General features: G+C 47.1%; 1 protein-coding gene across 1 annotated transcript in view; it reads right to left on the reverse strand.

Moving 5' to 3' along the window:
• Positions 1-12,743, reverse strand: part of PLXNA4 (plexin A4) — a 443,814-nt gene that overhangs the window by 76,371 nt on the left and 354,700 nt on the right. The window contains exons 9-11 of the mRNA XM_009882970.1: positions 11,882-12,082; positions 3,779-3,875; positions 248-438 (exon numbers count right to left, since the gene is read on the reverse strand). Of these exons, the coding sequence (XP_009881272.1) occupies positions 248-438; positions 3,779-3,875; positions 11,882-12,082 (489 nt within the window). The remainder of the gene's footprint in view (positions 1-247; positions 439-3,778; positions 3,876-11,881; positions 12,083-12,743) is intronic.

Here is a 12,743-nt window from a genome sequence, read left to right on the forward strand (position 1 = left end):
TGTCTGCATTGTCTATGGTGGGGACTCTGATACCCTGCTCATCCCTGTGTTGTAGACACCTGAAATTTTGTACCTACCTTTGAAGGCCACCGTGGCCTCCCATCCCCAAGGTTGCCTGGGGCTTTGCCTGACCCAGCAGAGCTCAGTCCTGACCTTCTCCTCACCAACCCAACAAGAAATCAGGAAAATAAACCAAAGAAAGGGTACGAGAGGGAGTACCCCAAGTTCTTGCAGATCCATGACTTACATCCGTGATCTTGGGGTTGGTGCATTTGCCTTTGGTGCTGGATAACTCCAGCCACTGGCTGTCCTGGGCTGGGCAGTGCTGCTTCAGTGTGCACTGGTTCTGCCCCTCACACCAGCCGCATTCGAAGTCCGGGTCAGCTTTCAGGCACAGTCCGCAGCTGTCCCGCATGGCCCCGCATTTGTACAGGTGAACTGCAGGGACAGGAAAACAGAGAGGACCTGAGAGACGCAGACAGCATAGGAGAGCGGTGGGATGTCAGAGGGCAGAATGAGAAGCAAGAGAGGGGAAGGTGTTCTGGGCTGTTTGTCCCAGAGGCAGGATGGGAGCTCTCCAGAGGGGGTAAATGATGGGGGAAAATACGTTTACATCCTTCTTGAAATAAAGTGCACTTGTCAGAGTTTGTTCCCCATGCAAGATATTTTTGGAAGCAGAGAGAAGAAGGAAGGATGCTGTCCTCAGTAGGGTGGTGGGCTGCAAGCAGGAGGTGGGGGGCAAAGGTGCTTGGGAAGTGACTTGGCCTCAGCCCCTTCCTTTTTCAGAGACTGTCTGCATGTCGTGCAGTGCCGCCTATAACCAGTCTCTGCCTCAGCTCTTCATCCTAAAACGATTTTCTAGACTTGGTCTACCCACAGCTTAAACTTGGGGATTTGTCTGGTGTGAAACCACCCAGAACTGGGTGCTAAGGTGATGCCACTCAGATTTCCCCCTTAGCAGAAATCCTAACAGATAGTAGTAAATCCACAATGGTTCGCTATGAAGCTGAATCCAGGGATTCACAACCAGCCTGTCCCCCTTCTTCTGCTCCAGAAATTCAGTCTGCTCTACACTTTGAAGTCCTAAGTTGATCCTCCTCTAATACAGACAGCAATGATTAATGCTTAGCTCCATCTTGAGCTGCTAAGTGATTAGAAGCCATCAACGCTTTCTCCAAATAAAGCCGAAAAACGTTGCAATCTTCCTATGAAATAAAATCATGTTATTTATCCTGATTTTACAGATGTGTAAACTGAGGCCTGGGTTTGGACAGGGGACTGACAGCAAAAGTCTCCTCCCTGAAGATGAAGACAGAGAATCGAGGCTCTCAGATTTGCTTTTTTTTTTTCTGTATTTGTGGATGTGTTGGTGGATTTCTTTATAAGATGGGGGAGTTTCCCTTTGTGCTTCTTTTTTGCTGTGTCGGTAGGTGACCAAAGTTTTGTCTGGGGTTATTACTATTCACAGTCTCAAAGCTCAAAGGCTTTGGATATGTGTGCTGAAAAGCTCTGGCTGTCTCTTCACACCTGCACCCCAGAAGTCAGCAAGTATTGACCAATGCAAGGAAAAGCTCAGAAACATTTCATTTCTCCAGGTTGAGCGCAAGAAGAGTTTGCAAAGCAGCTGTCAATCACAGAGTGCTACAGATCCCCTGTATCCCCCCCGGGATACAGCCCTTTCCTTAATTTTCTGTTAGATTCCCTCAAATTTGCTGAGTTGCTCTGTTTGCAATGCTATCGGTGAGTATCTCTGCAGGCACTTCAGTGGGCTTGGTTTAGTTTTAGCTTTTCAGATTACCAGCCCAGCTCATGTGGCTATGAAACTAGTGGCATCTTGGTTGCTTGAAGGCGGTCTACCCCAGTGCAACTACACATAGAAAGGCACTGGGTCTAATCCTGCCACTGCCTCTTCTTCTCAGTTTTCCAGAGAAGAAGGTCTACTTGTTTGCAGCACTGTCCAAACCTCTACCAGGGATTTGTGTTTGCTCGTAGCCACTACATTTATGCTAGTAAATGAAGCTCTCTGTGTCCTCGAGAGCATGTGGTGTGCCTCCATGTGGTATTTCCATGTGCACATGCCTAAGCTCTCCTCCTGACCCAAAACATGATGGTAGCATCCAAAATACTAATTTGGGTTAGCCACCAGCTAGTGCCACGTCCCAAATTTTTCCTAGTCATTGCTTATAACCTTTTGGGTTTAAATAACACAAGAACTTGTAAGAGACTGCGCTAAAGACTAAGCACCACAGATGTTTCTTGACTTCATCCCCTGGTCTGGTTTACATTATCAGCACAGACATACCTAAACACATAGTCATCATGATTATGAGACTGATTTTACTCCTACGTAACCTAGTTCAGTACTGCCCAAAAAAGGGTTTCCACTCTTGGTGTGGACCATGTTGCATCAGGAACACTCAGGCTATAATGGTAGGAGAAAACTAAGCAGGACCAGATTGAGTACCCAAACCCAGACCTCAAACTCCCTCTGTTAATGTCTAGAACAGTCCATGGCACTGTTCAGGCCCATGAAAATTAGCGCTGTCCTGGCAATGCCTTGGCACAGCTTGGAGAGCAGGAGAGAGGGAAGACACGCTACTGGATGCCAGGGCTAGACAAGGGTCTCCAGCTTGTTGTGTTTACTGGGTGGATTTAAGCTCCAAGAGCCACAGTTGTTGTTTTTTGGGGGGGCGGGGGTGCAGTGCAGGACCTTTTTCATTTAGACTGGGTATTAAAACCTGCTGGCTATTCCAGTCAGCAAAGCAAGACATCACAGAGGTGGGTATAGGGAGAAGGGGTCATGCCGTGGGGAGAAGAGTTGCTTTCTGTATTGCTTTCCAGCTTCAATGTGGTGTCGGTGGAAACCTCGCCCACCACCCCTCAGCATGAGAGTGGGTGTGAAATGGTGTGAGAGGAGCATGGGAGCACCTGATGGGGAGAGATGGAGTGGGAGAAGATGTGGAAAGTGTCCAAGAAAAGAGAAGGTAAAGCGAGGGAGGGAGAAACTTCTGAGAGGTGGTGACGTGAGAAGGAGAGAGTCTGTAGGTCTGAGGTGTAAATGCAGAGCAGCCAAGAGGAGAGGTTGCCTGAGGGAAAGGCCTCAGGGTGGCTAAGGGTAATGAACAAGAAGGAAGAAGAAAATGTGAATGGACTTTCCATCTCCAGCAAAAATGCCTGCCTCAGGGTTGTGGTTCGACGTGCAATATCCCTCTGTGAGGGGCACATCAATCCTGTGCCATCGGTGGTAGTTAAACGGAGTCAGGGTCTGGGCAGGAGGTGGTTTTTGGTCCTTTGCCATTATCATTTTATTTTGCTCAGACTTTTCCCACTGTCAAGCTGCGTCCTTTCTCCCCCTCCCTCTCCCTTCCCCTGTTCATTACTACATTGCCTCTGAGCAGAGCGCGCCCGATCTCCTGGCATGTTAACTTGAAGAGCATCACTGCAGGAGAAATAAAGCAGGGGAGAAAGCCAGAGAGGGAGGGGCATAAAAACAAGACACAAACATGTGGGGAGAAGCGGGAGGCGAAGATGATGAAGGAAGAGGGAAAGCAACACAAGTGGGAGGGAGAGTTGTATTTCTCAGGTGCAAAGAGAGAAGTGGGGGTGGGAGGGGGAAACATAAAGCACACACAAAAAAATTTGGTAATTTGCAGAGTGCAGAGAACAAGTATGCACCAGACAGCACAGGGAGATGGTGGCGGCTTTGTTAAGTGTAGGGAGCGATGTGGCCCGTTGCTAAGGTTACCGCTTCCAAGGACAAGTTGAAATAACTCTTTACCTTTGTTCTGTGCTGGGTTGTCAATGTTGAAATTCCCATTCCACACGACCGTCAGCTCCACCGGCAGGCTGTTAATCTCCATCCCTTCGTACGAATACTAGAAGTGGGAGAGTGGGAAAAAAAAAAAAAAGAACCAAACCCAGACTTACATGTTGCCCAGAGCTGGGGAGGGGTTGGGATGGGAAGAGGCAAAAGGTGGTGCCACAAGTTGGGAACAAGAGAAAGGGAGCTGTCATCTACCTCCCTACCAGCCATTACCCGCCAGAAAGCCATGGGATGCTCTCAAAGTTGTGATTCTCAATGGAGCAAGCCGTGCCCCTTTCAATAACCTATTTAACTATTAGGTGAATATCACATGATTTAAGCATTGTTGCATGTGACGGGACACATCTTGGAAATCTACCTTCTAGGTGTTGAGCACAGCTCTGAAAAATATTTTGCCACCTCCTGGGTTCACCTCTAAGGTGTACATTGTGCATTGTGGGTCTACCATCCAAATATACCTCTGCCATGTACTCCATAGGTGCTGAGTGTATATGTAAGGTTATTTACACTACTGATATTTTGAAGAACTCTTGGGAGCTGAGTGAGGTCTCAGACAGCAGGGAACAGGCATGTCATGGAAATACCTTAAAAAAGGGGAAAATGGAGGGTCTGTGTAATTATAGACCTGTCATCCTAACTTGGCTTCCCAGAAAGAAAGTACATCAAATTATTAAACAATCAATTTATAAGCACCTGCAAGATGATAAGGTGATAAAAATCAGCCAGCATAGATTTGTCAAGAACAAATTGTGTCAACCCAATCTAATTTCCTTTTTTGACAGGCTTAATGGCTCTGTGGATAAAGGGGAGGCAGCAGATGTGATTTATCTTGATTTCAGTAGAGTTTCTGCTACTGTCCTACAGGAGATTCCCATAAACAAACTAGGGAAATATGATCTAAAAGAAGTCACCATAAGGTATATGCAAAAGCTACCAAAAAAAAAGTAAGTTAAATGATTCAAAGTCAGGCTGGGAGGGTGTTTCAAAAGGAGTATGGTCCTGGGTCTGGCATTAGTCAGTATTTTCACTACTGACTTGGATGATAGACTACAGGTTTTGTGAATGACACTGCTCTGGGAAAGGTTGCAAGAACATCCAAATGCAGGGTTAAGAATTCAAAACAAACTTGACAAATTGTAGAACTGGGCCAAAATCAACAAAGTGAAATTCAACACAGGCAACTGCCGAGTAGGAGTAGGAGTCCTTCAGTAGGAGGAATCAATGCAAACAAATATGAAATTGGAGTGACTGGCCAGTGCTGCAGGAAAGGGTCTGGGGACTACTGAAGATCACAAACAGATTGTGAATCAACAATGCTACATTGCTGCCAAAAAAACCCGAAGCAAATCTCATTTGGGGAGGTACCAGAGTTTGTTACATACGTAAACCTCAGGAGGCAATTATTTTTCTCCACTCAGAACCAGAAAGGCTTCAGCTGGAGTAGGGGGTATCCAGTTTCCAGCAAATATGCATTTAGAAATCCATAGAAATCTTCTGAAAGAGTTGGACAAACTTAAACAAACACTTGTCAGGCACAGTCAAGGTACACAGATCTGGGCTTAAAGAAGGAAATGGAAGCTGATCTCTGGAGGCCATCTCCACTCGGAGACCTCTCCGACACATGGCGCTTAAATGTATTTTTTCAGCTAGATTTTGGTTTATCATAAGCCAGTTCACACAGGGTTCACCCAGTTGCCCGTCAGATCCCACTGACCACCTCCATCAACACCTTCCATCCAACACTTCACCAAAAGGCAAAAAAACTCATAACGGGAGAGGAGATGGTGGCTTAAAGGACAGAATGGGAACAAGGCAAGAAGGAGAGAGATGTTTCATGTCTGCTGCTATTAATGACCACAGTGCACATAAGGATTTACCCTCCTGAGATCAGGAATCTCCCACTGCACTAGGATCTATAGCAGGGCAAACCCTCACTTTTAAAGAAAAAGGTATTCTCCCCACTACAAGATCAAGTACAATTCAATAAGCTGTCTGGTTTGGTTGGGTATGTCTTAGAGACCACTAGAGAGTTCCCCATCGCTTAAAGTCTCAGCGTGATTTTCCACAGAGATGCCGAAGCTCTGAGCCTTTAGAGGTAGGGTTTTCGGTATCCGTTAATTACCGTATAATTGCAGAGTAAATTGTATATGGTGATTTCTGTCCATTACAGCAGAGCGAGTGCTGGTTGCACGGTAATTTCTCTTTGGACAAACTAAACACAATTAGCCACTAATCCTCAAGACCCTGTGATTACGATCTAGTTGTAGGGTATTTATGGGTATAAGCTTTGTGGTTACCATGGAAGTAAAGAGCAGCCGCAGGTTAGCAGAGTCCTTTGCAATTGGGCTGCACCCGCCAGTCTCATTCACTATTAGCATTTTTATGACACTTCTCGGTGTCACTGCCAGCAAGATGCAAGATGATGCAGAGCCACTTGGACTCACAACACTGGCTTTTCACAGCTTTTTGGAGCTAGGAGCAAGGATGGGGAGACAGGAGTGGGAAGGAGAGAGCCTGAAAAGTAAAGAATAATTAATCTTCTGCCACTCAGGAGCTTTGCAAGTGCCTGCTTTGCACAGCACTTTGCAAACGCTGATTGGGAATGGGAAAGAATCTATATAAAGAATGACTGGTCACCCCTAAGTGAGAAGTTGAGTCTGTAGGTTCCTGAGAAAGCGCTAGCGGCTGCCTCAGCAAAGCCTCGTGTGTGTGTGTGTGTGTGTGTGTGTGTGTGTGTGTTAGGATTTAGCTGTTAGCAGAGCTTAGACAGGGCTGCCAAGGGACAGGCAGCTGGAGTCCCCCAGAGCCTTTCATCCCACTGCGGATCCAAGCGCCAGCAGCCGGAGCCCAGCTGGGATTTCAGATCTTATCTCTCCGCAGCACCGGGGGCAAACACATATTAGACTTGTTAACTCAGCAGACTTGATCCAGAACTGGAAATGGATGCGAGGGAATAAACAACAGGATCCCCATGGAAGAGCTCCAAGGATGAAGCCAGCTGGGGGCTGGAATGAGGATGCTCTCCGTGCCCGGCCCGCTCAGACAGCTCATGGGCTGCATGGTAGCGAAACGGAGCAATTTGCAAAGTAACAGCGAGTAAATGCTCTGTCCTTTTCAGACCACAGGAGCTGCTAACTCATTGTGACCCCTGTTCAAAGCCCACTGAACTCAATAGGAGTCTTTGAAAAGGATTCGCTCGGCTGTAACAATAAGATGGAAATATGTTTCAGAGAAGAAAAAAGGGATGGTGTATCGATCTCCGGGACTAACGGTAGAGCTTCCCGGATACTCCTGCTAAGAGCATTCATACCATTAGGGCTTGTGTGTATACATTGCCTCGCACAACTTTCTCCAGCACAGGCAAAACTGCTGAAAAGATGTAAATCTGGCCCCTAAGTCTGCCAAATCTGGATTCCCACCATGCAAATCAAATCAAAGCAGAAAATCACAGGCAATTTAGAGGCCCAAACTGAGAAAGAGAGGCTGCCCTTCCAGAAAGGCAATGCCAAAAAGCTGCTAGAAGGAGCTGTTGTAATTCACAAGAACAACACAGTGAGTTTTGAACTCCCAAGTACCAGTTCTTTGTCTTTTAAACACTTCGCTAGTACCGATACTCTTGCGACATGGGCTGAGCCCGTCACATCACTTGGCCGTTTTGCCATGTTGTTAGCAGTTAAACATATTGTATGTAAGCTACTATAAACACATTGACTGTTTGTCTACTGGGAGTTCAGTATCCTCGGGCTAAGAGGATGGCTGCAAAATCACAGCCATCAGTTCTACAATAGCTACGCAAACATTAGCTGCCTTCATGGAAAGATACTTCGCATGTCAGAAATCCCAAATTCCTGGCTCCTCTGGGCATCCCATTACTACAGGCACCCTGTGTTAGAGGAACTCAACTTCACAGACCTCTGAGCCCTGCAGTTTGTGCAAATCCATAGCCGTGCTTGACCTCTTGCTGCATCCTGTTGGGATGCTGTATCACCGGGCAAAGCCCTTTGGTAGTTTGGCTTGGGCACACGTAGGATGGTAAACCGAGAACGGTTACATGGTTTCCCCCTTGTACCTCAATCACGTCCAATAGCAGTGAAACATCTGCAGGCAAACATCCTTTTACTAGTATTTTAGTGTTAGTCTGTTTTCCCTGACACCACAAAAACCAGTCTTGTGATTAGAGCTCAGGTCTGGCGATTGATTCCCATATCTGGCTCTGCCACCAATTTCTTATGTGATCCTGTGCAAATCATTCAATCTCTCTTTGCATCAATTTTGCAGCCGTAAACTGTAGGCAGAAAACTTCTTGCACACAGTCATCCCATCTTCTTCAGTACTTTGCTTTCCAGAGCTAGGACCGAATTTTTATGTCTGAGTATCACCCAGTATAATAGTGCCCATATTGGGATTGGGGTTGCTCTGTCATATTCGAATGTAGATAAATAATAATAAAAATGCATCATAATAATAGGGAAGTGTACGTATGACTCACAGCCCTGTGCTCATCTTCCTTTGACTACCTATAAGTGTGTTTTTTCACAATTTCTGTGAATAGCTCCTCATTTTTTCCCAGCTCTGGGTTGTTTTTTTATCACTCCCTCCACTGTGTGAGCCACATCACAGAGTCAAACGCCTCTGAGATCTTTTGCTCGAGTGCCATGATATGACAAATAAAACATATTTGTGTTTCCTATCCCTGTGTTACATCACACTTTCAGCTGTACCATCTCGGGTCGCCTGTGCAGGACTTTTGAGGCAAATTATCAGCAGGGATTTTGCTGTTAGAAATCAGTGTGTGCTGCCTGTGTGTGCCAAGGCCAGGCAACGGGCAGGCTCACACCAAGCAGAAGTGTGGGCTTAGTCATTGAAGCAGGTAACGGCAATGAGCATGGCATGGTCAGGCAGGTCATCTCATGCCCACCTCCCTATTCCTCATGCCGAAGACTGCTAATACTGGGCCGATTGCAAGTGCTGGGGATCCCACTGCTTCCCGCTGGGGAGTTTGCTCTCTGCACTCATAGATCAAGCAATTTCAGCCATTTCTGCTGATGTTTCTACTTACTTATTTATATGCCTCCTTAGTTCTCCTCCTTTTCATTTCCTCCCATCACTCTGTGTCCAGACTGTCGGCAGAGCTATCATAAGTGCAATAAGGAACGGCAGGCAGGGTCTCTCCGAGTGATAATTGCGTGCCTTGGGTGGTGTGATAGAGGACAAAGCCCAGAGCTGTGAGTCTCAAACCACTTGACAAGAACAATAATTGTCCCGAAGCGTGCAGCCTGCAGTGACTTATTGCTGTTATCAAATGAAATATCTCCAGGAAAGACAGGGGGAGAGACAGAGCTGGCTGTTGACTGGACCGAGCACCCAGGCACCATCAGGGCTGGTTATGACACTCCTGACAGACCGTCAGATAGGCTGGTCCCACCTGGGCGCCCTTATAACATCTCTTAACTGAAGTTGGAGCCGCTTAGAAAAGTGTTTCCTTAAGATGGTTCTGATCTCAGCTATCCTGGTATAAATCCTGAGGGACCAGGCAGTGGAGAGCAAGAGTTAAGGCTTTCCCCTCATCCTATCCTGTGTGAAAGCAGGAAAACTCCTGCATTTTGCAGAAACTATTCTGCAAGAGCTGAATTTGAGCTCATGGGTGCCTGGTGTATGACGGGAGGGGGTAGATCTTGAGGCTTATGAAGGAAAACATGCCAAGAGTGATTGCTTAGTCTAGCATGCATCACCAACAGAAAGATCTGCTGGCAGGATAGCATCCCTTCAGGGACACACCATCACAACACATCCTCCCACCCTCCTTTGGACCTTCTCCAAGCCTGCAATGCAGGTGCTACATTCAGTGTCTCATCCAGCAACTCTGCCGAGTAAAAAGCTCTGTTGAAGGGGGTTGATTCAATTTGCAAACAAGCTCACACGGCTGTTTCTAAAGCCAGGTGACCCTCAGAGCAGGGGCTCATTGTATCGCTGTGGCTTCAGACTGAATGCTAATTCTGGCAGGGAAGGAAATAATCATGATGGAGACATATCTACAGCACTCCTTCCCTATTGTCTGCGTCCTCTGCCACCTGCTCAAACAGAGCCGGGGCTTCTCTGTTCCTTTTTTTGTATCTGTGTGAATGTTTCTTTCTTTTGTCTGGCTCTCCCTTCCACATCTCTTTTTCTCAGTGTCTGGCAAATGCAGAGCAACAATGAAATAACATTTCTCAGAGAAAAAAAAAAAAAAAAAAGAACTCAAATCAGAGAGTCAAAGCGCCTTCAAAAGAAAAGGGAAGAAAAGGAAAGAAAAGGGAAGAAAAGAGAAGGAAAGAGAAGGAGAGAGAGAGCGAGCGGGAGAGGGAGAGAGGAGGCAGAAAGCAGAATAGAAAAGAGTTGAATTTATTCCACAAAAAGCTTCTCTCCCTGGAGAAAAGAGAGATACACCTGAGCCACAACCAAACATGGGACAGGCGTCCTACAGACACCGCAGAGCAGCACTGTCATGGAGTGCTTTGGCATTAGTGTGAGACTCGGCCCTGCCCCCCTGTGCAGCTCAGGAGTAGTCTTGAGTGTTTTGGCATCGAAAGAAGCATTAAAACCAACATGGTGCTGTCGCAGCACTCAGGCATCCCATGAGCGAACGCATCTAGGGATTCATCGAAGCCCACTTCTCCCGTCCTAGGCACTAGCAACTTCTTGAAGCATGCAGTATGGGAATAGTCACCATTACCTCGCCAAACCAGGCTCATTTATTGGATACCACAAACTGGGATGCTGAGAGAAACTCTCTAGAACTGCTGAGGCAGTTGTTCCCCTACTCAGCCTAACCGTGCTTAAAATCATCCCGAGATCCCTCATGCTGATGCCTATGTGTGCCAGAAAAATCACGACTCTAAAGGGTGGCTGCTGTCTTCCTTGCTAAGACTGTCCAGGTCCATATAATACCCTTTAGCCTCAGGCTTTCACTATCATAAAAGAAAATATTAAAAAAAAAAAAACAAAAGACATAAAAATGCAATGCTTTATTCTATGAAACCTCAAACCCAGATGCTCACAGGCCACTAACCGGTAATGAAAATCAGGGGAAGGGAGGGGGACAAAGGAACAAATGCGAGAGTGTCATTGGGAAGTTGCTTGTTTGCAACAGATCGTAAAATGTGTGAACTGCCTGTAATCTTCAGCACGCTGCTTAATGCAGCAGAATATGTTGTGATGGATTTTAACAAGCGCTGCCCGGCATGGAGTGGCAGAGCTGCAGTGAAGTGGCTACAGCCTGTAATTAGCTCTTTGACTAATAAATAATCTCGTAGTAGCAGCAATGAGAATGACTCAAATGCATGTCTGGGAGATACGAATCTCACGGAGAAACCTCCAGAGAAGCGGAGACCACCACTGCACATATGCAGCTCCTGGCAGATGCCAGTGTTTGCCCCCAAGACAGGTATTGCTGAGGTGACACTGGGACTCACACAGGCTCCCTGGGAGGGGGGTTACTGCCCCTGCACTGCAGATGGGGAAGCGGAGGTGGACAGAGGCAAAGGGACTAACCAAAAGTCATGGGGTGAGTCAATGACTAGAGGAAGACTTGACCCAAGTCTTCGGCATCTCATCTTTGGATCCATTACATGCTGGCATCCGTCAGACTGTTTATATGGGGTTTTATATGTCCCGTCACCAAAACCCCACATAATAACCTTAATTCTCAGTGTTGACAGGAACGCCTATCCCTTTGGAAACCCTTTTGAATACACACAAGGATGATGCACTGTGAGGATATGGGCAGGTTAAGCTGCAAATAATGCCTGTGGGTCATGGCTAGGGTGCTCCAGCATGGCCAAATTCGGGGATCCAAGGACAGGAACAACTACTGTGTGGTGACATCAGCCAGCCTAAAGAGCAAAAAGAGCCATTTTCCAAGCTAACAACCAACCTTTCGTTGACTGTAACTGAAATAGGGTAGGCAGTAAGGTAAAAAAGCATTGCAACACAAGACCAGATCCCACTGGGACAGTGCTGTGGGCACTCCTGGTCCTCCTTGGCCCCTGCCCCTCTCCCAAGCTTGCAGGGCTTACTCACCGAAGTGTTCTGGCACTGCACGCTGGAGCTGTTGAACCTCAAGGCGGGCACCCGCTGCTCATTGCCCTGGATGTTCAAGATGCACTCGTAGCCTCGCTGGCCCGACTGCGGCTGGGGCAAGTTCTTGGCCTTCAGCGTGATTGGCTTGATCACTTCCACCGGCACCAGGATCTTCTCTGCCTGCAGCAGCTGAGGACAGTCCTAGGGAGAGAGAAGACAACGCGTCAAGTCAACACATGGGTTTCCCAGCCCCAAGTGGAGTCCTCTGGTGCTTCTCAACCTTCTCACTTCACGCTTTGCTTCAACCAATTAGAAAGCCTTTGTGCCTCCCTGGGCCTCAGCCTATTACAAGAGTATTCAAGGAGCGTTACTCAGAAGGCTCAGATAAACAGGTAAGGAAGGATTTCTTTTACAGTCCATCCTTTCCTATCTCCCTTGTTCGCACAACAGACTTTCAACCTTCAAGACCGAAGGAAGCTACCTCTGGTGCTTTTAATACCTGCTCCGTTAATCAGGCCATGGGAAAGCAAGCGTGTCCCTTCCCGGGACTTATCCTGGTCTCAATTCCATGACATGAGAAGCGAATAAAGCTAAAATCGGAGCATAACTCCTTGCCTCCCCAACAGCCAATGCACCGTTGTACAAAAGGCACAGCTCCAGCTGGTTCTTCCGGCAAGACACGCTGTAAACTACAGAGTCTGGGCTGTTAAAAGGAGTTTGTTTTGGTTCAGAAAGGGACTGAATATTTATTACAGATGAATCCAGCTCCCAAGAAACAACAGTTACACAGTGTGTGGAGATCTCTTGGAAAGGCTTGCCACCGTTTCACAAAAGGAGCAATGCTGAGTGGATGGTGCTAATC

This window comes from Charadrius vociferus, unplaced genomic scaffold (assembly GCF_000708025.1).
Source record: "Charadrius vociferus isolate BGI_N301 unplaced genomic scaffold, ASM70802v2 scaffold32, whole genome shotgun sequence".
NCBI classification, from domain to species: Eukaryota; Metazoa; Chordata; class Aves; order Charadriiformes; family Charadriidae; genus Charadrius; species Charadrius vociferus.